This window comes from Oryctolagus cuniculus, chromosome 18 (assembly GCF_051225735.1).
Source record: "Oryctolagus cuniculus isolate XC-2025 breed Fujian yellow rabbit chromosome 18, ASM5122573v1, whole genome shotgun sequence".
Classification (NCBI taxonomy): Eukaryota; Metazoa; Chordata; class Mammalia; order Lagomorpha; family Leporidae; genus Oryctolagus; species Oryctolagus cuniculus.
Genome location: NC_142884.1, coordinates 18,108,792 through 18,134,757, shown reverse-complemented (window position 1 = coordinate 18,134,757; position 25,966 = coordinate 18,108,792). Strand labels below are relative to the sequence as shown.

The following is a 25,966-nucleotide window of genomic DNA, read 5'->3' as shown; positions in this document are numbered from 1 at the left end:
CAGAAGGCGCTGGGGCCCGAGCCGTGGGCGGCGCGCGCGAAACCGGAGGACGCCGCCGGGGGTTCTTGTCAGGGTTTCGGACCCAGGGCTGCGTTTCCCCCCCGGGTGACGTGGGCATGGGCTCGGGAGAGAACTTGGCTTCCTTCTCTCGGCTCGCGCGCTGCCCGTGAGTTGTTTCAGTCTGAGGAAGGAGTTGGTGTGGGTCGCTGAGGAAAGGACCCTGCGGACCTAGATTTCCCCGCGCGCGCGGGAACCTGCGTGGCGGTGGGAGGGGGCTGCGGCAGGCGCTCAAAGCGCGGGGTCGCGAGCGCGATCCGGGCGTGTATGCCCGCCCCTCAGGTAGGTCCGTGGGAGCCTGAGCTGCGGGGACTGTAGCGGCAGCTTGGGGGAGACAGCCCGGGAGTGGGGCGAGAGGCCACGCCGTGCCCCGTGACGGTGGGCGCGAGTGTGAGGCTGGCAGGTGCATGGTTGTCCTTGTGCGGGGGCGACGTGAGCGCCAGGTTCCAGGTTCCCTGCTGTGTCCTGTAAACCACAAATAATCATTTGACTAGGAAAACTATTCTGATTATTTACAACGCTTTTATATGTTAGAAAGATTATCTAATGTAATTACCCGGAGACATACTTTCAGAATTAGTAATTTATAGTTTTAAGGTTACTCTCAGAGAAAATGACAGCAATATCTGATGTCCATGTATATTGCAAGTACAAACAATATTTCCAAAGATTGCAATACTTAATACACCTAAATTTTCATATTTTGTGGAGATTCTCCATTTTATCATATTATGTTCTTGAAAGAGATTCATAATGCTGGATGAGGTTTTTCTTGGTCTCTAGTTGCTGGGGCCTTGGGAAAGGGAAATTTTATCCTTTCCTGTGTGATACCCCGCTCTGTCTCTTTCTCTTTCTCCACATATATACACATATGCACCGGAATTTTAAAAACTGGGATTATAAGGAAAGCAAACCCCAAGAAACAAATTTTACTGTAAGCAAAACAGGAGTCATCAATATTAGCGTTATTGTATAATGATTGATTAAGGAAGATATAACTATTTTCATCATCAGTAATAATAGCGTAGATCAACCAGGGTAGTGTACTTTTTAGTGTGGATTATCTCCTTGTCAAAACAATCATATAGTATATGATACTCTCATCTTCTCTCTGCAGGGATGTGGAAACAGAGGCACAAAGCTGTTACTAACTTTCACAGCTAAAGCCTATTTTCTATTCCTGAAAGTAACAACAGAGCCTGTGGTCTTAATTTCAATAGATTATCATGTTTTAACTTGTGCCTTTTAAAACCCGGCTTCTTCACTGAGTTAAAGTTTTTTTCCACCATAGAAATGGGCTATTGTGATAGTTACCAGTGATGGCATAATATGTTACAATTTAGCAGACCAAAATATGTTTAACTTGTTCCTACTGTGAGATATTTGTTTAAATGTTCAGTTATCAGAAATACTCTCATGAACATCCTTGTGCATATATCTTGTATTCTTCTATAGTTTTTTTTTAAAAAAACATTTCTAGATGTGAAATTTTGTCGACATTTAGACACTTAACAAATGTCATCTGTATGGTAGACATGGAATTTGTAGTATTTGGGGCATTATAGTCACTGAAGAGACTTATTTCCTTGATAATGCCTAGTATGTATCAACTAAGGTAAAATCTGAATAGGAATAGTCTAAGACTGTATGCAGGAGGCCACTGGGAAAGGTTTAGATGACCTATCTTGTGAATTCACTGGAAAAGTACTTTAGTCTGCTTATAGCAACAATCACGATATGAATGAATTATGCCAATTCTGAGCAATCTCTAGCCATAAATGGATTTTGTGCTGTAACATCTTTTTTAAAAAAAGATTTATTTATTTATTTGAAAGACAGATTTACACAGAGGAGAGGCAGAGAGAGAGAGAGAGGTCTGAGGTCTTCTATCCTCTGGTTCACTCCCCAGTTGGCCGCAACATCTGGAGCTGTGCCAATCCGAAGCCAGGAGCCAAGAACCTCCTCTGGGTCTCCCACACATGTGCAGGGGCCCAAGGACTTGGGCCATCTTCTACTGCTTTCCCAGGCCATAGCAGAGAGCTGGATCAGAAGAGGAGCAGCCGGGTCTTGAACCGGTGCCCATATGGGATGCCAATGTTTCAGGCCAGGGCATTAACCTGCTGCACCACAGCGCTGGCCCAGAGTGCTGTAACATTTTTTAAGGAAGATTTATTTGGGTCTGGTGTTGTGATATAGTAGGTCAAGCCTCCACCTGTGGCACTGGTATCCCATGTGATCGCCCGTTGGAGTCCCAGCTGCTCCTCTTCTGATCCATCTCTCTGCTGATGGCCTGGGAAAGCAGTGGAATATGGCTCAAGTGCTTGGACCACTGCACCCATGTGGGAGACCCAGAAGAAGCTCCTGGCTCCTGATTGGCCCAGCTTTGTCTCTCCGTCTCTGTCTGTAACTCTGCCTCTCAAGTAAATATATAAATCTTTTAAAAAAAATAAGATTTTTTTGGAGGGCAGTTACAGAGAGAAAAGGAGAGGCAGAGAGAGATCTTCCGTCTGTTGGTTCACTCCCCTAATGGCCACAACGACCAAAGCTGAACCAGGCTGAAGCGGGGAGCCATGAAGTTCATCCAGGTCTCCTATGCAGGTGCAGGGGCCCAAGTACTTGGGCCATTCTCCACTGCCTTCCCGGACACATTTGCAGGGAGCTGGATCAGAAGTGCAGCAGTCAGATCTTGAACCTGCACCCAAAAGGGATGGCAGCCTTGTAGGCATAGGCTTAACCTGCTGCACCACACACCAACCTCCTGGGTACTCTTGTATGAATTCATGATGGTCTCCCACAGAGCTGTATTTTAGGGCTTCTCAATGGAAAGGTTTATTTTGTTTCTAAACCTGTCAGCTAGGTTATGATGTCTTCTAGACATCCACGGCCATTTAGGGAATGAACCAGTAGATGGAAGATCTCTCTCTCTCTGTCTCTCCTCCTCTCTGTAACTCTGCCTTTCAAGTAAATAAAAAATAAATCTTAAAAAAAAAAAAAAAGATATGACTCTGGGACTTCTCCCCATGTTGTCTAGACAGAGCTCTATTATATGTGAGAAGAAATGATCAAGTGATTTCAGATAGGGGGATCCAAAAGAAACAAAGATAAGCCGTTCTTTCCATAATACAACCTAAATTTAGAGAACAAGGAATTGTCTGCAAGTCCCTTTCTTTTTTGGAGAGTATCTTCCTGTTAACAACAAAACCAAAAAGAACACTGATTTCAAGTTTAACCTATGGGCATTATTATAATTAGGAAAACAGTTTTAAAAAGAAAATGTCAAACAAAAAAGAAAAACATTGTTAACAAATGTTCCTATAACCTTCCAAACTTTCCTATCTACTGATTTCAATAGTGTGTCTGCTAATCTTTGTCTCTATTGATTGATGTGTCTGTGTATTTTACAATTATAATTATGTTGGTTCACCTTTTTCTTTTGGCAATATAAGTATTTTCCCTACTTTACGTTTGATGTCTACTTGATATTCTAGTATAATGATGGTCTGTTTAATGGTCTGTGTTAGTATAATGATGGTATGTGTTTAACTAGTAAGCTTTCTCAGACTCAAAATAGTGAACACTGCCTTTCTGGCTTCAGCATTTTTTTGTTTAAGATTTATTTATTTATTTGAAAGACAGAGTTACAGAGAGAGGTAGAGACAGAGAGTGAGGTCTTCATCCGCTGGTTCACTCCCCAGATGACCGCAAAGGCTTGAGCTGCGCCGAAATGAAGCCAGGAGCCAGGAGCTTCTTCCTGGTCTCTCATTTGTGTGCAGGGGTCCAAGGACTTGGGCTATCTTCTACTGCTTTCCCAGACCATAGCAGAGAGCTGGATCGGAAGAGGAGCAGCCGGTTCTCGAACAAGCGCCCATGTGGGATTTCGGTGCTTCAGACCAGGGCATTAACCTGCTGCGCCACAGCACTGGCCCCCTGGCTTCAGCATCTTAAGCCAATTTTACTCAATTCCCAAGCCACAAGAAGTTGTGAGTTGCATGATGAGGGCCCTTTTCTGTCTTGGGAGGTGTGGAATAGAAGGAAAGTCTACTCCAAGTAGGACTCTGTTGCTTAATCACTGGTCTACAGTTGCCTGTTTGTCCTCAAGGCAAAAGTGTCTTTTTTCTATGACTTTGTCCAGGGAAGACACTTATGGTTTGGGAGAGGAACTTTATTTATCCAGACCCTTAAGTTTACGAATTATGTGTTTTAGCAAATATTTTGGAATCTGAAATATGTGAGTATAAGAGCAATATTAAGTAAGTTAAAGTCACTCAAGAACATTAAAGCAATATTGGTCTCAGTGTCTTTCTCTTCTCCCAGCTCTGACAATCGGCATCTGTGCTTTTCTGATAGCGTGACCCTCAGGACTGATCTGCTCTTGCAGATCTAAAACCATGGCGCATGTAAGTTGATTTTTTTTCTTTGTTAAAATATGTTTGTGTGTTTTGGCTATGTAAGTATTTTTGTTAGTTTACCTAAGCTTTCCTACCAGAAGCCCCTTGAATAACCTGTTTCCAGCTCTTGTTCTTGCAGTGAACTGTGATGCCAAATTACCCAGCATCCTTCTTATGTGACCCATTCTAAACTTATTAGTGATCACATAATTACCAGATAATTCAGCATGTCTTAGATGCCATGATGCATGATGGAATTAAGTCATTTAAAGTAAAGATTGACGTTTTTTGAGTAAAGCCGAGTTTGGTGAGATAGAGACAATGGTTGTATTTGGCCATCTATGACACAACTTAAATTTTCATTGACTTGCAATTTCCTGTAGAGAAGGCAGAAATTTAGTATTGATTGACCGAATTTCAGTGTAGGCTGTAATTTCTTGATTTGTGTGGGTTAGTGGATGATTGGGACTTGCAGACTAGACTGAGAGGTCATAGATCTTGGTAGGAAGTCCCTGAGAGAGAAATACCAAGATGATTCTGTTAAATGGGACATAGTGGGGTGCTATGTTTATAAATAATGGGTGCTATGATTATAACTCATGATCCTTCCTCAGGATTCTTTTACTCAGTGTATTTGTTGTCAGTTATTACACAACATTGGTAACCTACACAGAAGGTGCTGACCACACTCAGCGTAAGCAGATGTTTGGTGAGAGATGGTACATAACTACCTTGAAATTTAATGATTTAAAATAGCATTTAATTTATAATTTCTGGGGATCAGAAATCCAGGCATAGCTTAGCTTACATCCCTGGCTATGAGTCTTTTATAAGGCAGTTAAGGTGTGGGTAAGGGCTTTAGTCATTCTTTAAACAGTTTTATTTATTTTCATTTTATTTGAAAGAGAAGGATAGCAAGAATGAAGAAGGGGCAGGCAGCAAGCTTTAGAGAGATCTTTATCTACTCGTTTACTCCCCGCATACCTGTAACAGCCAGGACTAGGCCAGACGAAACCAGGAGCCAGATCTCCCTCTGGGTTATAGGGACCCAAGTACCTGAGCCATCATGTGCCACCCTCCTAGGGTGTACAGTAGCAAGAAGCTGGATTGAAAGCAGAGCTAGAACTCAAACCACATACTCTGATATGGAATGTAGAGATTCCAAATGGCAATTTAACTACTGTACCAAATGCCTGCCCCTGCAATCATTAGATTCAATTTTGAGTGGCTGTATTTCCGGACTTAATTGGTTGTTAAAAAAGATCCAATTCCCCACGGACTGTTGGACTGAAGACCGAAATTCTTCATTAGCTATTGGCTGGAGGCTACTATTGGTTTATGGTTATGCGAATCTGAGTAGAACAGCTTAAAACATGATAGCGGGGGACCAGTGCTGTGGCATAGTGGGTGAGGCCACCACTTGCAGTGCTGGCATCCCATGTGGTCACTGGTCACTGGCACCTGCTGTGCCACAATGCCAGCCCTATACTGTATTTTGAAAAAAAAAAAATGTGATTACATTTTTTTCTCAAAAACTTTTTCCCCAGCAACTCGTGTACTTTAGCAAATTTATGTGACAGATAGCAGTCACACTTTATGCTTATATTCACTATTTAATAGGCAGACATTATTTTATCTAGTCCCAAATGGTTTATCCATTTAAAAGCATTCCATAGTTTTGTTTATGATAGAAATCTTTAAAAATACATATACATTCTACTTCAGTCCCCTCTCAAAGTACAGATTAGTGGCCCACATACTTCCCATATTGCTCACTCCCTGCAATACTAGCCTTATCTCCTCTCCATCCCTCTTGAAAATACTCCTTTCATTTTTCCAATATTATGCGGATTTTCCATTTCAGGGATCAGTGACATTCACAGATGTGGCTGTAGATTTCTCTCGGCAGGAATGGGAATGTCTTAACCTTACTCAGAAAACCTTATACCAGGATGTGATGATGGAGAACTATGCTAACTTGGTCTCACTGGGTACATTTTCTGCCTCAAGTAATTTAGGGTACTTTAGAATCTTCTCTCTAGCTTATATGTTTGTTCCTACTCTTAATTTTCAGGGCTGCCTTTTAGGAAACTACTACTTTTCTTTTCCACTTTTTTCCAAAGAAATTCTAACTCCATTAAACACATTCATCTTCCCTGTCTTTTAGTGATGTTTAAGCTTTCTCTGGTCCTACTTGGAATTGCTTTTTTCCTTTGTGAGGAAGGCCTAGAGTAGGATCAGTGGCTTCAGGAAGTTCATATATATGCATATTATGAAAAAGTATGGATTTCACTTTTTTTTGGCACCAAAGCCAATTTGTTTTGTTTTCAAGATTTATTTATTTGAAAGACAAAGCATCAGAAAAAGAGAAAGAGACAGAGACAGAGAGATCTTCCCTCCACTGACTTGTTCCCTAAATATCCCCGTGCTTGGCCCAAACTTGTCTTTAATTCCATTTTCCATGTACTTTTTGAAGAACTCTAATATTGTGTAATTAGTGACAAATGATTATGGTTTCCTATTTATGTATGCTAAATGTAGATACTCCATTATATTATTTGATACACCTGCAAGGAGATCAGTTTGACAGAAGGTCTTCAATTGCTCTAATAATCAAAAAACCTTTATTGATGTACATATAGTGATGGATTGGATCAGCAGAATTCATTTAAAACTGAAGCACACACATTCCATTTCCTAAGACCAACTGAATCTGATTTGTGGGTTGATGTAATCTATAAACATTACACTTTAAATGGAGTGGATATTCTGTAGGTATCTCTTCTGTGTACTGTTAAGCAATGATATTAATAGTTAGCATTGTTCACTAGGCTAATCCTCCACCTTGCAGCACCAGCACACCGGGTTCTAGTCCTGGTCGGGGCGCCGGAGTCTGTCCCGGTTGCCCCTCTTCCAGGCCAGCTCTCTGCTATGGCCAGGGAGTGCAGTGGAGGATGGCCCAAGTACTTGGGCCCTGCACCCCATGCGAGACCAGGAGAAGCACCTGGCTCCTGCCATCGGATCAGCGCAGTGCGCCGGCCACAGCGCACTGGCCACGGCGGCCATTGGAGGGTGAACCAACGGCAAAGGAAGACCTTTCTCTCTGTCTCTCTCTCACTGTCCACTCTGCCTGTCAAAAAAAAAAAATAGTTAGCATTGTTTTTACTATAGATAATACTCCAAGTGCTATGTGTGTGTGTCCGTATGGTCTCATTCTTATTAAATCCATCAACCTTAATATTATTATCCTCATTTTCCAAATGCAAATACTGAACAATGGGGTTAAGTGACTTACCCAAGTTCACCTACAGCCAGAATATGGTAAAGCAGGAATGGATACCAGCGTACAGAATCTGTATGTTGAGCTGCATATTATTTGTACTTTCAAGGAAAAAGGATATAGGTGTGTAAATTGTTTTAAAAAAAAAAGCTTGTTCTGCTTAACTGATTTCTTATTCTTTAATTTGTTTTCCAGAATCTTACTCAATATCATTTTGACATTTATTTTAGTATAATTTTGACTGCGTATTTTTTCTCGATCATGTGACTTTTTTTTCTTTATAAGCCAGATATTCCATTTCTAAGCCTGACGTAATCACATTATTAGAGCAAGGAAAAGAGCCCTGGATGATTTTAAGGGAAGAAACAAGAAGATGGTGTATTGGTAAGTAAAAGTAATTCTGGCTGCAGTTAGCTGTCTCTGTAGGTAACAGCCCAAGTGCTCAAGGCAGTAACACACATTTGGAATATTGGTTAGAAATCTCAATTCACAGTAGAGGAGTGCCTTGTGATCTAGAGGGGAGATAAATATTCTATATGAGGTACCCATTGACCTTCCTCTTTACCTGAATTAATCATTCCTCTCTTTATTCTCATATTTTCCCATCCCAGTTAAGTGATGGGCACTGTCTTTCCTAGTGTAAAGATGTATTTATTAAGGGTTGGTGCTGTGGTACAGTGGGTTAATCCCATATGGGTGCTGCGTCCAGTCCCAGCTGCTCCTCTTCCAATCTATGGCCTGGGAAAGCAGTGGAGGATGGCTGAAGGACTTGGGTCCCTACAGCTGCATGAGAGACCCAGAGGAAGCTCCTGGCTCCTGGCTTCAGATCAGCTCAGCTATGGCTGTAACAGTCATTTGGGGAGTGAACCAGCAGGAGGAAGACCTTTCTCTCTGTCTCTCCCTCTCTCTGTTTTTAACTCTTCCTCTCAAAAAAATAAATATTTTTTTAATAAATCTTTTTTTTTATTTTTTATTTTTTATTTTTTTGACAGGCAGAGTGGACAGTGAGAGAGAGAGACAGAGAGAAAGGTCTTCCTTTGCCGTTGGTTCACCCTCCAATGGCCGCCGCGGCCGGCGCGCTGTGGCCGGCGCACCACGCCGATCCGATGGCAGGAGCCAGGATCCAGGTGCTTTTCCTGGTCTCCCATGGCAAAAAAATAAATATTTTTTTAAAAAAAGATTTTTTGGGGGCCGGCGCTGTGGTGCAGTAGGTTAATCCTCTGCCTACAGCTCTTTCATCCCATATGGGCGCCGGTTCTAGTCCCAGCTGCTACTCTTCTAATCCAGCTCTCTGCTATGGCCTGAGAAAGCAGTAGCAGATGGCGCAAGTCCTTGGGCCCCTACACCTGCGTGGGAGACCCAGAAGAAGCTTCTGGCTTCAGATCGGCGCAGCTCTGGACGTTGCGGCCAATTGGGGAGTGAACCAATGGAAGGAAGAACTTTCTCTCTGTCTCTCCCTCTCACTGTCTGTAACTCTCCCTCTCAAAGAAATAAATAAAATATTTAAGTGACGGTGAGAGGGAGAGACAGAGGGAAAAGTCTTCTATCTTCTGGTTCCTTCCCCACATGACCACAACAGCTGAAGCTGAGCCGATCCAAAGCTAGAAGCCAGGAGCTTCTTCCAGGTCTCCCATGTGGGTACAGGGGCCCAAACACTTGGGCCATCTTATGTGGCTTTCCCAGGCCATAGCAGAGCGCCAGATCAGAAGAAGAGCAGCTGAGACTTGAACTGGCACCCATATGGGATACCAGCACTGCAGGTGGCAGCTTTACTCATTACGCCACAGTGTAGGCTCCCCTAGTGTAACATTTTACCAATCTTGGATTCAACTGATTCGAGATCCTCTTTTCTTAGATTTATATATGTGGCTCTGTTGCCTAAAAATATACTCATTCTTATATTTGGCATATAAAATGGGAGTATTAGTAAATATTAAGGAAGATGTAAAATAAATGTATAAAGAAGTAGAAAAAATAATATCAGGTGGTGAAGTATATGGTGAAGAAAATTACCCTACAACAGGACAAACATAGGTAAAGCCATAACCACCTCCCCAGAGCCCTGAACGAAGAGACACAGAAGTGAAATTCCTCAGATCTGGCCTTTGGGCTTGTGTATTGGCTACCACTTAGCACTGAGCTCCAAAAAGTGGAGGGGAACTTCCCTCGATCACACAGAGTGAGCAAGCATAGCTCTGGGGCTTGTGTCCAGCAGTCTTGCAGCTCCAAAGTACAGAGAGTCCTGCTGTGTGCCTTGTGAAGTTTATTGGCTCCCTAGGCTTCTGGTTGTGATGGGGCTACCTGCTGGACCCTAAGACAGAAAGGAGTCTGCAGTGACTGCCGTATCAGCTTGGGTCTGGGGCTTTCAAAGGGGGAGACAATGTGGATTACTTTATTTACTTTTTTCAATGTTTTATTTATTTATTTGAGAGGCATAGTTATAGACAGAGAGGGAGAGACACAGAGAGAGGTCTTCCATCCACTGGTTCACTCCCCATCTGGCTGCAGTGGTTGAAGCTGGATTGATCCAGAACCAGGAGCCAGGAGCTTCTTTTGGGTCACCCGTGTAGGTGCAGGGGCCCAAGCACACAGCCATCTTCTGCTGCTTTCCCTGGCCGTAAGCAGAGAGCAGGAATGAAAAAGAAACACTGGGGACATGAACCAGCACCCATGATGAGATGCCAGCGCTGCGGGCAGAGGCTTAGCATACTGCACCATAGCACTGGCCCCCATGGATTCCTTTTTTGGAGCAAACCTGTTGCTTGGAGCCCAGTCAAATTGCTTGACTGGATTAAAACCACTGAGGACTGTGGAATCTCGTAGTGGTAGGATTGCCTGTCTGTTAACCACAATAGGGATGGCTGAGCTTTCCCACTTAGCTTTTCCTGGCAAGTAGGAGTTCCCCTGGCCATGGAGCCAGAGCATGGGTTGTACGCCTTGTTCCCCTCTCTCTGCTGCTTTCCAAGTCTCTTTAAAGAAGTTTTCCCCCAGTCTGTCTTCTAAAAATATGGTCTTCACTTTGTTGTTCTGGTTCTTCTCTGTGTTAGAGGTAGCACAGGGGCTGTCTCTTCAACCATCTTAGATCTCTTGCTGACTTTTCTTATAATTAAAAAAAAAAAATTATCTTTTATGCTATATCTCTGATTAATTTATTTTAATGTATGCCATAGAGATTACAATATATCCAAATTTTCATAATCTACAGTTGATATTGTACCATTTATTATAAAATTTATTATGAAAATCTTGTGCCTGGGGCTGGCGCTGTGGCGCAGAGGGTTAATGCCCTGGCTTGAAGCGCTGGCATCCCATGTGGGCACCGATTCAAGACCTGGCTGCTCCACTTCTGATCCAGCTCTCTGCTATGGCCTGGGAAAGCAGTAGAGGATGGCCTGAGTCCTTGGGCCCCTGCACCCACATGGGAGACCCGGAGGAGGCTCCTGGCTCCTGGCTCCTGGCTCCTGGCTTCGGATTGGCGCAGCTCCGACCGTTGCAGCCAATTGTGCGGCCAACTGGGGAGTGAACCATCAGATGGAAGACACCTCTCTCTCTCTCTGTAACTCTTTCAAATAAATAAATACATCTTTCAAAAAAAATATTGCGCTGTTAGTATTTTTATACCACCTTTCGCCTTCTAATCTACATACATTGCAAACACCATAAATATAGTATTCTAAATTTTGCTTTCAACAGTCATACATGTCTTAAAGAATTAAGAGGGGAATAAATGATCTTATTTATTTAACTTTTCTGGTTACTTGTTTTCATTCTTGAAGAGATTCAGGTTTCTCTTTGGCATCCTTTCCCATGAGCCTGAATAATTTACTTTAGTATTTCTTCTAGAACAATTTTGCTGATAACAGATCCTCTCAATTTCACCTTATCTTAAAATGTCTTTATTTCACCCTCATTCTTGAGTGATATTTTCAATGAAGCTGGAATTCAGGGCTGACAATCTTTTCATCACTGTAAATATCCTGTTCATTTTCTTCTGACCTCTACAATGTCTGGCGAGTGATCTATACCATTTGAATTATTTTTCCTTTGAATATCATATTTAATTTTTCTCTACTTTCAAGATTGTTTCATCTGTTTTTTAAGCAGTTTGATTATGACATGTCTGGATGTGGTTTTTTTTTCATCTTCCTATCTGGCAATCACTGGGCATCTTTAATCTACAAATTTATGTACATTAAATGCCCAAATTAAACTATGTAACTATGTAGATTAAAATACCCAGACTTGGGATATTTCCAGCCATTATATCCTCAAATATTTTTCCTATCTTTTTTTTTTTTTTTTTTTTTTTTTAGCAGGCAAAGTGGACAGTGAGAGAGAGAGACAGAAAGGTCTTCCTTTGCCGTTGGTTCACCCTTCAATGGCCGCCGCGGCCGGCGCACCACGCTGATCCAAAGGCAGGAGCCTGGTCTCCCATGGGGTGCAGGGCCCAAGCACTTGGGCCATCCTCCACTGCACTCCTGGGCCACAGCAGAGAGCTGGTCTGGAAGAGAGGCAACTGGGACAGAATCGGGCGCCCCGACCGGGACTAGAACCCGGTGTGCCGGCGCCGCTATGTGGAGGATTAGCCTATTGAGCCGCAGCGCCGGCTTCTATCTTTTTCTCTCTCTCTTTTTTAATATTTAATTCTTTGGGAGAGTTATAGACAAAGAGGGAGAGAGAGAAGAGAAAGGTCTTCCATCCACTGGTTCAGTCCCCAAATGGCTGCAATGTCCAGAGCTGGGCCCATCAGAAACCAGGAGCCAGGAGCTTCTTCCAGGTCTCCCCATTTGGGTGCAGGGGCCCAAGGACTTGGGCCATCTTCTACTGCTCTCCCATGCTATAGCAGAGAGCTGAATCGGAAGAGCAGAAGCTGGGGCTTGAACTGGTGCCAATGTGGGATGCTGGTGCTAAAGATGGAGGCTTAGCCCACTATGCCACAGCTCTTTATATCCCTCTTTTTAAAAAAAAAAAAAAAAAAAGATTTATTTTATTTATTTGAAAGAGTTACACAGAAGAGAGAAGGAGAGGCAGAGAGAGAGAGAGAGAGGTCTTCTATCTACTGGTTCACTCCCCACATGGCCACACCGGCCGGAGCTGCGCCAATCTGAAGCCAGGAGTTTCTTCCGGGTCTGCTATGTGGGTGCAAGGGCCCAAGTCCTTGGGCCATCTTCCACTGCTTTCCCAGGCCATAGCTGAGAGCTGGATCAGAAGAGGGGCAGCTGGGACTAGAACCAGTACCCATATGGGATGACAGTGCTTCAGGCTAGGGCTTTAACCCACTGTGCCGGAGTGACAGCCCCTGGCCCCTCTCTCTTTTTTTCTTTTTTTTATTCCAGCCATATCCTTTGATATATTCCCACAGATCCCTGAAGTTCTTTTATAAATAATTCAACCTGTATCATCTATAAATTCCATTTTGAATACCATCTGTTATAGTCCTATGAAGTATACCATTTACTCTGTCATTTCTGTTCTAAGCTCATCCAGCAATCATAGAAATTATATTCTTTTTTAAAAAAAGATTTATTTATTTATTTGTAAAGCAGAGAGGCAGAGAGAGAGAGGTCTTTCATCTGCTGGTTCACTCCCCAGTTGGCCACAAACAGCTGGAGCTCTGCTGATCTAAAGTCAGGAGCCAGAAGCTTCTTGTGGATCTCCCACGTGGGTGCAGTGGCCCAAGGACTTGGGCCATCTTCTGCTGCTTTCCCAGGCCATAGCAGAGAGCTGGATTGGAAGTGGAGCAGCCAGGACTCGAACCAGGGCCCATATGGGACGCTGGCACTGCAAGCAGCGGCTTTACCCATTGCGCCACGGTGCCAGCCCTAAAATTATATTCTTTAGTTCTACAATTTTCATTTTCTCTTGATACAGTTTTTCTTTTTCAGGTTATATTTTCTCTCATTTCAGTTTAAAAGTGTGTGTTTTTTGTATCGCATAGACTATAACTAAAATAGCTGCATATAAGTATTTGGTAATACCAACATCTCAGGGTTAGCATCTGTGATCTGCCTTCCTGTAAGGGTAGTCCGCCTTTTTTTGGTTCTGTGTGTGCAGAATGATTCTGAGTTGTGTCTTGGACAGTGTGAATGCTTGTTTTGATCAATTCTGAATTGTGTTCATTCTTCTGGAGAATGTTGGTAGGTTTGTGTGTTGATACTTTTCAGTTTAAAAAGAAATAAAATTTGAGTCTAATTTTTATCTTCATGTTTCAGGCAGTGGTTTAATTCCTGTTTTATTCTTTTTTTCTCTTCTCTAAGGCTTTGTCAGTTTCTATTGCGTCCTTTCTATTTATGTGTGATTTAGCATTAAGCCAGGGTTTATACTAATTCATACCTAAAATTAGAAAACCTACTTTGGTCAATATTCTCCACCATAATCCACCCTCCCTTTCCAATTTGTTAGTGCTTCTTACCTTCTTTTCTATAGCAAGAAATATGTTGGTGTTTCACAACCCTGTTCCACCAAAACAGGCTTTGAACAAGGCCATGAGTAATAGATAAAATAGCAGGAAACTCAGACCAATGAAGCTCACTGTTCAAACTTTTGACTCTTCTCCACAATTCTATTTTTTTTAAAGATTTATTTATTTATTTGAAAGAGTTACACAGAGAGAGAAAGAGAGGTAGAAAGCGAGAGAGAGGTCTTCCATTCAAGCAACGGCTGGAGCTGCACTGATCTGAAGCCAGGAGCTTCCTCTGTGTCTTCTCATGTGGGTGCAGGGGCCCAAGGACTTGGGCCATCTTCTGCTGCTTTCCCAGGCCATAGCAGAGAGCTGGATTGGAAGTGGAGCAGCCAGAACTTGAACTGGTGCCCATATGGGATGCCGGCACTGCAGGTGGAGGCTTTATCTGCTACGTCACAGTGCCAGCCCCCACAATTCTATTTTGTTTACTCTTATTTACTAATCTCAGGTAGTTGATTTTTTTTTTAATCTAGCATTTTGTCAGAGAAAAGATGGATTTAAGTGGACTTACCGGGGAATGTACCATTCCATTATATTTTCAAAAGTATTCATGATAAAATTCAGAATTATGCATAATATTGAGCAAATTATTTTTATTGCACATTTCCCCCCTTGTTATTTTTTTTTCTTGGCTTTACTCCCACTATTTTACTTACTAAAAATTTTAGGCACCACCTGTTTAAGTTATTTAGCACTACAGCTTTCCACCTCATTATATTTTTGCTTTTATCATTTTTTTCTGCTTTTATTTTCTAAAGTTTGTGATTGGATCCTTCACATTTATTTCATTTTTATTGAGTTAATTAGTTGAATCTGAATTCTTTGAGTGTTGAATGCCTAAATTTCTATCATATACTTATTTTCTATTATTATAATTTTTCTTCATCGATTTTTAGTTCATATTGACTCAACAGTTATTCTGGAGAGGATATTTCTGTCTTCATACAGAGAGTTTTGATTTTCTGATTAATTTCTACTGATACTATCTTTGAGAGAATATTATTTATATTATTTCAGTCTTTGGACAGTATCCTGTACTCACAGTGAGCTATTTCATGGCCTTAAATGATGCATTAGAACTGTTGAACTTGCTCAAGGCATTCCTTATTATACCTTGTTATCCTCCAGTATAAATCTTTCCATTCTTTTCTATATATTTCCTGGCTATTCTTTTTCTAGACTCCTTCATTATGTAGCCTAATTTTTTGAAGTGTTCAAATACTCGGAATTCTATAAGATTTTAAGTAGAGCATAAGCCCAGCAACTGTAACTAGTACGTGTGTGAAAGTTCCTTAAAACACTTCTGAGAATTACCACGATGGCCAGCTGTGGCTAAATGGAAAGTGCGAGAGGACCTGGGAAAAGGTAGAAAGGAATAAAGAAAATGGAGAATTTGTAGAATGGATAAGAAAAGCCTCAGCAAAGGTAATGAAAACTCAATATTTTGATATGGTTAACAACAACAATTTCACATGGCTACGCATAGGAAGGAGTGAACCACAGCACCTATTTTTAAGGAAAAATGTAATTAGAGGAAGATAAAATATAAATGTTGCATTTAATTTTTTATGTTATATAAAAACTGATAGAAGAAAGTATATTTAATCATTGTAGTGAAGTGTGATAATTCATGGAGACATTTGTTGCAGTAACTATTGTAAATTATATAGAGTGCTTTCAAGTATTTACCTCTAATTAGAGATTTTAAAAATTGTATAGAATATTTAACAAAATGTTTTCTTTTTTTTTTTTAGATTTGGAATCAAGGCAAGAAGTAATCAGTTCTGGAAAAGTGCATGTTTATACAAAATGTCCACCTCTTTCTCTGCATCAGAGTATTCATAACAGAGAGAAACTCTATGAATGTGACAAATGTGGGAAGGCTTTTACTCATCATACAGACCTTATAGTACATCAGAAAATTCATACTAGTGGAAAATTCTATGAATGTCAGCAATGTGGAAAAGCTTTTAATTGTGCATCCAACCTTCTGCAGCATCAGAGAATTCATACTGGTGAAAAACCCTATAAATGTGAAGCATGTGGCATGACCCTTAGTCGTAGTATAGACCTTAGGGTTCATCAAAGAATTCATACAGGTGAGAAGCCCTATGAGTGTGAAGAGTGTGGGAAGGCCTTTAGTCGTGCCTCTTACCTAACTCAGCATCGAAGAGTTCATACTGGTGAGAAATCCTATGTGTGCCATGAATGTGGGAAGGCGTTTAGTCAACGTGGAGGACTTAAAATCCACCAGAGAATTCATACTGGGGAGAAACCCTATGAATGTAAGGAATGTGGAAAAGCTTTTAGTCAAGCCTCTTACCTTATGCAACATGACAGAATTCATACTGGAGAACGACCCTACGAGTGCCATGAATGTGGGATGACCTTTAGTCGTGTTATAGATCTTAGAGTACATCATAGAATTCATACCGGTGAGAAACCCTATAAATGTAAAGAATGCGGGAAAGCCTTTAGTCGTGCTTCAAATCTTGTTCAACATGAGAGAATTCACACTGGGGAGAAGCCCTTTGAGTGTAAAGAATGTGGGATGACCTTTAGTCACGTCTATCAGCTCATTCCACATCAGAGAACGCATACTGGTGTGAAACCCTATGAATGTAACGAGTGTGGGAAGGCTTTTAATCATACCTCAGTACTTATTCATCATGAGAAAATTCACACTGGTGAGAAATCCTATAAATGTAAAGAATGTGGGAAGGCCTTTATACATGGTGGGAGCCTTAGGATGCACCAGAGAATTCATACAGGTGAGAAACCCTATGAATGTAAAGAATGTGGGAAGGCTTTTAGTTATATCTCAAGCCTTGTTAAGCATCAACGCATTCATACTGGTGAGAAGCCCTATGAATGTAAAGACTGTGGGAAGGCTTTTAGGAGTCGCCGTCAACTGATTATACATCATAGACTTCATACAGGTGAGAAGCCCTATCAATGTAAGGAATGTGGGAAGGCCTTTAGCGTGTGTGGACGACTTACTCTACATCAGAGTATTCACAGTGGCAAGAAGCCTTTTGAATGTGACAGGTGTGGTAAGTACTTTAGGCATAGTTCAAGTCTTAAAGTACACCGGAGAATTCATAGTCGAGAGAAACTTTAAGAATGTAAGGGCTGTGGAAAGGCATATGTATTTACTAGATGATATACAGTATATTTATTACATTGAGAAACAATTAGGAAAGAATGTGCAAATGTTTTTAGGTATGGTTTAGTTCTTAGAAAGCATTAGTTTGGTGAGAACCCTTGAGAATATAAATAATATTTCAAGTTTTTTAACTCATCCAAATATTTACATCCAGATACCATATTTTTATATAACATAGGAAAGCTTTATTTATGTTTCTTTATTATTTTCAGTATATTTGCATTAAAAGAAAATTCAGAGAAGTTAGAAATGCTGTTAGTTTTTGTGTTTTTTTTTTTTTTAAATAGATTTTATTTATTTGAAAGGCGGAGTTATATATAGAGAGAAAATCTTTCATCTACTGGTTAACTGCTCAAATGGCCATAATGGCCAAGGCTGGGCCAGACCCAAACCAGGAACTCAACTCCATCCAAGTCTCCCACATAGGTGGCAAGAGTGTAAGTACTTGGGCATCTTCTGCTGCTTTCCTAGGTGCATTAGCAGGGAGTTGGATTGGAAGTGGATCAGCCAGGACTTGAACCTGCAGCCTTATGGGGCACTGGTGTCTCAGGCGGCAGCTTAACCCACTGTGCTACAACATTGGCCCCAGTTCTTATTTTTTATGCTTTATTTATAAAATCCATCCAGTCCAAATAAATTATTGTTAAATTTAAGAAAATCTGCCGGCGCCACGGCTCACTAGGCTAATCCTCCACCTTGCGGCGCCGGCACACCGAGTTCTAGTCCCGGTCGGGGCGCCGGATTCTGTCCCGGTTGCCCCTCTTCCAGCCCAGCTCTCTGCTGTGGCCCGGGAAGGCAGTGGAGGATGGCCCAAGTGCTTGGGCCCTGCACCCCATGGGAGACCAGGAGAAGTACCTGGCTCCTGCCATCGGATCAGCGCGGTGCGCAGGCCGCAGCGCACCGGCCGTGGCGGCCATTGGAGGGTGAACCAACGGCAAAGGAAGACCTTTCTCTCTGTCTCTCTCTCTCACTGTCCACTCTGCCTGTCAAAAAGAAAAAAACAAAAACAAAAAAATCCATAAGGTATACTCAACCTGTATTAATGGTAGATGCTGTCACTTGGATAGAGAGGTGACTACTAGATCACTCCATTGTAGAGATACATTCACATTTAGTAATCTGTATGGTAATATTTTGTCACCTTTTTGAAATTTAAAATCTCATATATAACAATAATTAAATAAAAAGTTCATATTGAATTAGGGCTTGTTCAACCAGGAGTGATGATTAAATGCCTATATATCAGAAATTTAGAATGTTGACAGGCAAACCCCTGTTGATGTAACAATTTTGGAGAAACCATTATGATTTCTATTCTTTGTAGCCTGTGTGACATTGAGCAAGCTATTTCTTCATCCTGGGAATATACAGATGATAACTATTCCTACATTATAGTGCTACTACTGGAATGTAGAAAATATGAAAAATAACCTCACATGTAGTCTCTGTTCAGTAAGCATTAGATACTATTTGAAGTATTTTCCTTTATTACTGCTAGTGAATTATAAGATTAAAATGCATATATGTAAAAGAAATTGAGAAAAATTTTATATAATTTCCTATGCCTACCTAAATTTTCTGACTAAAATCTAATAGAATATTTTAAAAAATCATGAGAGAACTTAAAAAATGAGTGTTAAGGTAGCAGTCACATTCATTAGTTTATTGTGTGACTGCTTTCATTGCCACCCTAGCAGAGTTGAGTATCTGCACATCCTAAAACATTCCCAGTTTCTGATTTAAAACATCATCTCTACAAGTTTCCATGACTTTAGAGTTTTGAACAGTACAGGATTGTTATCTTGCTGTATGTCCCACATTCTAAGTTTTTAAAATTGTTTCTTTTTGCATCATTTATTTTGTTTTTCTGTTTCTAATAGTTCTAGTTGTTAAAGAGGTTTAATGTCGTAGATGTTTTGTAAATTAAAAAAACACACAATGTTGAGTTTTCCCAGTATTGGTTGAACATCTCTAATCTGAAAATCCAAAACCTGAAATGCTCCAAACTGTGTCACTTTTTGAGTATAAACATGGTGCCACACATGACCTTAAAATGTAAGTGAACTAAAAATGCAAGTGTGCATTGTATAACTTCAGGACTATTTTTGAAAAATGTGTTGCTAAGCAACTTCATCATTGTGTGATCATGTAGCATACTTACACAAGCTATGACAAAACTAGTTGATACAGTCTGATGGCACCAGCATGGTAAATGTGGCCTATTGTTGCCTGAAATATTGTTACACAATAAAATTACCTTCAGACAATGCCAGGCATTTAGGGTTGTGAAGGATAAATGAATTTATGTTTAGACTTGGGTCCTATCTGCAAGATATCTCATTATGTATAAACAAATATTCTAAAATCCCAAATCTGAAACGCTTCTGTACCAAACAGTTAAGACAAGGGATACTCGACTTGTATGGATGCTATCATTGGATTCTAGAGATGAGTGCTAGATCACTCCATCATAGAAGCATTTTATATTTAGAAATCTACACGGCAATATTTTGTCACCTTTTTGAAATTTAAAATCTAATGTATAATTCCTAAATTGAATAGAAGTTAACACTGAAATTAGAACTTGTTCAGGGAGGAATGATGATCAGATGTCAATATAGCAGTAGTTTAGAATGCTAACAGTCCTCTACTCATTAGAAATTTAATATTCTTCAGTGCATACAGGAAACCATGAACGAAGACCAGAACTTTGTTCTGTTTATCATTCTGTCTTCATAATTTTTCAGTGCTCGTTACTTACTAGGCATTGATAACATAATGAACAAGCATGTGACATGCAAAACCGAGGAAATAAACTCTTAATGTCTGTATAGGAAGTCAATTATTATCACTAAGATTATTATTAAACTTTATTCATTAGTAACTGGAAATACTACTCTAAAAGTTTAGTTATTTCAGTGTGGGTGTGGTTATCTCACTTCCACATTTCTATGTGTTTATTAGAGAATCCAGTATACTTTTTTTTTTTTAAAAGATTTTATTTACTTGAGAGGTAGAATTACAGACAGTGAGGCGAGACAGAAAGAAAGGTCTTCCCTCCGTTGGTTCACTCCCCAAATGGCCACAACGGCCGGAACTGCGCTGATCCGAAGCCAGGAACCAGGTGCTTCTTCTTGGTCTCCCACATGGGTGCAGAGGCCCAATCACCTGGGCCATCTTCAGCTTTCCCAGGCCATAGAAGAAAGTTGGATCAGAAAAGGAGTAGCCAGGACTAGAACCGGCGCCCATTTGGGATGTTGGCACCATAGGCAGAAGATTAATCCACTGTGCCATGGTGCCAGGCCCCTCCAGTATACTATTAATTCACTCTGATAGTTAACACCATTGTCCCATAACAAGGTTAAATGTTACAGTTAAAATACCAGAATAATAATTTGAGTTGTGTAGTAATATAAGTCATGGAGTAGTATTACTCCTGCAGTCTATTAAATGTACATGTTAAATATAGAGAAATGTCTTTACACATTGCTTTTAAAATTATGGTTTCTATGCTTACCTTGGAACAATGAAAAGCTCACATCAGCTGAACAAATGAATATAATTCATTGGTAAAGAATATATTTAAATGTTAACATGTAACTCCCATCCACAATACTGATTAACGCCTTTGGGAAAGTTTGCCAAACCCAAAGACAGTGCCTCCAGGGTTGGAATTATTAGTCGTCATTTCATGTGATTATCCATGGTTGGATGGATGGCAGACAGTCACATCGTGACCTGTCATCAGCTTTTTCTGAATGCAGAGCTGCTATTTTTATATAAAATGAAATATCTTTGTACATAATCTTCATTTACGTATGCCTCATGTATTTAAATCTTTTATGATTTTTTTTGAAGATTTATTTACTTGAAAGAGTTAAAGAAGGAGAGAGAGAGAGAGATGTCTTCCATCTGCTGGTTCACTCCCCAGGTGGCCACAATGGCTGGAATAACACTGATTCAAAGCCAGGAGCCAGGAGCTGCTTCTGTGTCTCCCACGTGGGTGCAAGGGCCCAAGGACTTGGGCCATCTTCTACTGCTTTCCCAGGCCACAGCAGAGAGCTAGATCAAAGTGGAGCAGTCGGAACTTGAACTGGTACTCATATGGGATGCTGGCAGTGCAGACCAGCGCTTTAACCCACTGCACCACAGCACCGGCCTTTTATGGTTTTTAAAACAGCCTTTTATTTCTCACACTTTTGTTGAAAATGTTTTCAGCTTGGAGATATATATATATATATATATAGCCATCGTGTTCACTTTGTAACATTTGACACTTAGTCAAAACTGAAATATGTCCTGTACTAATTGTAGTATGCTTTTCCCTTCCTTCCTTCCTTCCTTCCTTCCATCCATCCATCCATCCATCCATCCATTTATATACTTATTTGAAAGAGTTATAGAGAGAGAGGGAGAGACAGAGAGGTTTTCTCTCTGCTGGTTCATTCCCTAGGTGACTGCAATGGCCAGGGCTGAGCCAGGCTGAAGCCATGAGCCAGGAGCTTCATCTGGGTCTCCAGTGTGGGTGATAGGGACTCAGACACTTGGGCCATCTTCTTCTCCCAAGCCATTTTCAGGGAGCTCCACCAGAAGTGGAGCAGCCAGGATATGAACCAACACCCACATGGGATGCTCGTGTCACAAGTGGCAGATTTACTTTCTCTGCCACCCTGCGGGCCCCAGTTTTTATTTTTCTAATCACTGTTTTTTGTTTTTTTTTTTCACATATTTTCATTGGCCAATCATGTTGTTATGGTTTTTCTAATTTTGTTCTTTACCCATTTATTCATTTCTCCCCTATGGATTCATATGTTTTTAAGATTTATTTATTTATTTTGAAAGAGTTAGAGGAAGAGACAGAAAGAATCTTCCATCTGCTGATTTATGTCCCAGGTGGCCACAAGAGCCATTGCTGGGTCAGGCCAAAGCCAGAAGCCAAGAGCTTCATCTAGGTCTACCATGCAGGTGTCAGGGCCCACATACTTGGACCATCTTCTGTTTTTTCCTAGGCCATTAGCAAGGAGCTGGATTGAAAGTGGAGCAGCCAGGACACAAACTGGTACCCATATGGGATACAGGTATCATAGGCAGCAGCTTTATCCACTGTACCAGAGTGGTGGCTCTTATGATGTTATTTTTTAAAATCATGTTCAGGATCTTTATATGATATTTTTTGCTTTACAGATATTTTTATCATTTCTATTCATAATTTTATTGTACTCCTTGGTTTTGTATATCATCAAATTATCTGCAAGTCACAGTGAAAATTACTTTTATAACATTTATATAATTTTTTTTATTGAAATGGCTTTAGCTACATTGTACATTAGAAGTGATATCAGCCTTTTAGTCTTTTCCTCCAATTTAGTGGAAATTACTTCCAGCCTTTCACATTAATTTAATATTTGTTTCTGGGGCTGGTACTGCGGTGTGGTGGGTAAAGCTGGCGCCATTTCAAGTTCCGGTTGCTGCTCTTCCTATCTAGCTCTCTGCTGTGGCCTGGGAAAGCAGTAGAAGATGGTCCAAGTGATTGGGCACCTGCACCCTAATGGGAGACCCGAAGAATCTCCTGGCTCCTGGCTCCTGATTAGCTCAGCTCCAGCGTTGTGGCCATTTGGGCAGTGAACAAGTGGATGGAAGACTTTCTCTTTCTTTCTGTCTCTTTCTCTCTGTAACTCTGACTTTCAAATAAAATAAAATAAATATATTTTTTTAAATTAATATTTGCTTTCAGTTGAAGGGAAATAGTCTGTTATATGTGAGTTCCAATATTTAAAATTTCTCATTGATTTAAAGTACTATTTCATTATCCATTTCTATAGTTATATACTTTTTAATTTATTGACATTAATTAATATTGATAGCTTCAATGATTTTTAAACATTCCTGGAGTAAATATGGGTTAGCCATGGTATAATTTTTTTTTTTTTTTTTTTTTAAAGCCAGGAGCCAGGAGCTTCTTCCTGGTCTCCCATGCAGGTGCAGGGACCCAAGGACTTGGGCCATCTTCTACTGCTTTCCCAGGCCATAGCAAAAAGAGCTGGATTGGAAGTGGAGCAGCTGGGACTCGAATCAGCACCCATAAAGGATGCATGCATTGCAGGCTTCAGCTTTATCCACTATGCCACAGCGCCGGCCTTGGTATGATATTCTTTTGATGCTTACTGAATTCCATTACTTAATTTTTTATTTAGATTTTTTAAATATGTATTTATACAGGAAGCGATCTAATTTCCTTTTTTTTTTTTTTTTTACAGGCAGAGTTAGAGAGAGAGAGAGAGAGAGAGAGAAAGGTCTTCCTTCCGTTGGTTCACCCCCCAAATGGCCGCTATGGCCGGCACGCTGCGCCAATCGAAGCCAGGAGCCAAGTGCTTCCTCCTGGTCTCCCAAGCACTTGGGCCATCCTCCACTGCCTTCCCGGGCCACAGCAGAGAGCTGGACTGGAAGAGGAGCAACCGGGACAGAACCAGCGCCCCAACCAGGACTAGAACCTGGAGTACTGGTGCTGCAGGCAGAGGATTAGTAATTTCCTTTTGTATTCAGGTTTGATATAGTTATTGGTTTAAAATGAGGTAGAATTTGGGGCTGGCACTGTGGCATAACGGGTAAAGCCACTGCCTGCAGTGCTGGCATCCCATATGGGCACTGGTTCAAGTCCTGGCTGCTCTACTTCCAACCCAGCTCTCTGCTATGGCCTGGGAAAGCAGTAGAAGATGGCCCAAGTCTTTGGGGCCCTGCACCCGCATGGGAGACCTGGAAGAATCTCCTGGATTGGCTCAGCTCCAGCCATTTCGGCCATTTGGGGAGTGCACCAGCAAATGGAAGATCTCTCTCTGCTTCTTCCTCTCTGTAACTCTGCCTTTCAATAAATAAATAAATCTTTTAAAAATTTTTTTAAATTAAATGAGATAGAATTTATCTTTTAAAAGGAGCTTTTATATCTGTTGATTTGTTTTTAATGTTATATTTTTAAAATGAACTTAAAGGAAGCATCTTTTTATATGAGCTCCTGAGTAAAAATTTAATATGTTTTTTGACGACACATTTTTAGACACTAGATCTCCTCTAGAAGCAGCACCAGTTTGGTTGTTTAAATATTTAGATATATCCCAGTAACTATGTTAGCTGTCACTGAAGTTCTTTCATGTCTAAATCTTCAGAAATAATTAACATCTATAGCAATATTCACTAATTCCAAATCTCACTAATTTAGGAATATTAAGTATCGAGAAATAGTTGCTTATTTATGTTTTTTTAAAGGCAACTTTTAATGTTTGAAATTACCGACTAGCATTTCACTTAATATTGAACAATTAATAGTTTTCTGAATATTCTGTTAAAGAGAACTGATAAACTAAATCTGAAAGATTTAATAAATTGAATGTTTTTACTGACCAACTCAAACCTAAAGTCTTTGTATGTCTGCTGAAAATCACACACTTAATAATGATTCTTAGCCGGCGCCGTGGCTCAATAGGCTAATCCTCCACCTTGCGGCGCCGGCACACCGGGTTCTAGTCCCGGTTGGGGCGCCGGATTCTGTCCCGGTTGCCCCTCTTCCAGGCCAGCTCTCTGCTATGGCCAGGGAGTGCAGTGGAGGATGGCCCAGGTGCTTGGGCCCTGCACCCCATGGAAGACCAGGAAAAGCACCTGGCTCCTGGCTCCTGCCAGGATCAGCGCGGTGCGCCGGCTGCAGCGGCGGCCATTGGAGGGTGAACCAGCGGCAAAGGAAGACCTTTCTCTCTCTGTCTCTCTCTCACTGTCCACTCTGCCTGTCAAAAAAAAAAAAAAAAAAAAAAAAAAAAAAAAAAGATTCTTAAAAATCTCCCAAATCCTGAGGCAGGCTTTCCACACTTCCGTAACAGATCCATAACAGATCCTGAGATGCCTGGGGCCTTGGTCCAAGCCCTTCTTACCTGTGGAATAGGAGCAATTTTGCCTGTCTGGGATCTGAAAATGACCTTATGTTTGCTCCAGCCTTCTCAACTGCAGTCTCAGAGCAGGATTACTCACCCAGGAAACCACTAGGAGACACATATCTGAGACTCAGAACTAACCTGGAGGTCTGTCTCAGCTCTCTACTCTGAACTTTTTCTCAATTTCAGCCCATCTCTGGTATGTACCTTGGCAGTAAAGCCAGCCCAGGCACTTTTCCAGTGATCCCAAGGGAACTCTCCAAGACGCCGTAATGATGCTATACCCATCAGTGGGCCTGTTACCAACATCCTGTGAACACTGAAATGACTCTTCTCTTCATGCCAGCCTAACAATCCAAGGCCTGGAGGAAGCAAGGTCCAGCCAGGGGCCAGATAGGCCCTACTCTTACTAGATTTCCTGGTAATAAGCTCAATAAAATCAGTTGTCATTGTACATGCAGAATGACTCCACAAGGCCCAGATCCAACCTCATTCAACCACAAACTTCACAGGAGAATGTAACTTGCCAAAAGCAGTTAAGACCTCCAAGTGCAGGTACCAACAAAAGCCTACATGTACAACAACATGGAAACTAATGAAGTTCCAATAACTGACCCAAAAGAAATGGAGAAATACAAACTAGCTCATAATTTTTCCCCAAAGTTACCATGTTAAAGAAGCTGAATTACATGCAAG

General features: G+C 41.1%; 1 protein-coding gene across 10 annotated transcripts; it reads left to right on the top strand.

Moving 5' to 3' along the window:
* LOC100347810 (uncharacterized) lies at nucleotides 1–25,730 on the top strand. 10 transcript variants are annotated; one of them, XR_016224765.1, is made up of 7 exons: nucleotides 35–339; nucleotides 3,753–4,037; nucleotides 4,372–4,454; nucleotides 8,015–8,109; nucleotides 15,943–17,241; nucleotides 23,297–23,495; nucleotides 25,460–25,730. XR_016224765.1 is itself a non-coding variant. In XM_070062353.2 (5 exons), exons 4-5 carry the CDS (start codon nucleotides 8,073–8,075, stop codon nucleotides 17,307–17,309), a joined length of 1,404 nt encoding a protein of 467 aa, XP_069918454.2. In that variant the 5' UTR covers nucleotides 21–339; nucleotides 3,831–4,037; nucleotides 4,372–4,454; nucleotides 8,015–8,072; the 3' UTR covers nucleotides 17,310–17,604. The 10 variants fall into 10 exon arrangements, 5 of the variants coding, with proteins under 5 accessions (XP_069918452.2, XP_089175418.1, XP_089175419.1 ...); XR_016224768.1 differs by lacking the exon at nucleotides 3,753–4,037 and having other exon boundaries at nucleotides 1–339; nucleotides 8,011–8,109; nucleotides 15,943–17,127; XR_016224769.1 differs by lacking the exon at nucleotides 3,753–4,037 and having other exon boundaries at nucleotides 2–339; nucleotides 15,943–16,959.
* The last annotated feature ends 236 nt before the right edge of the window (nucleotides 25,731–25,966 follow it).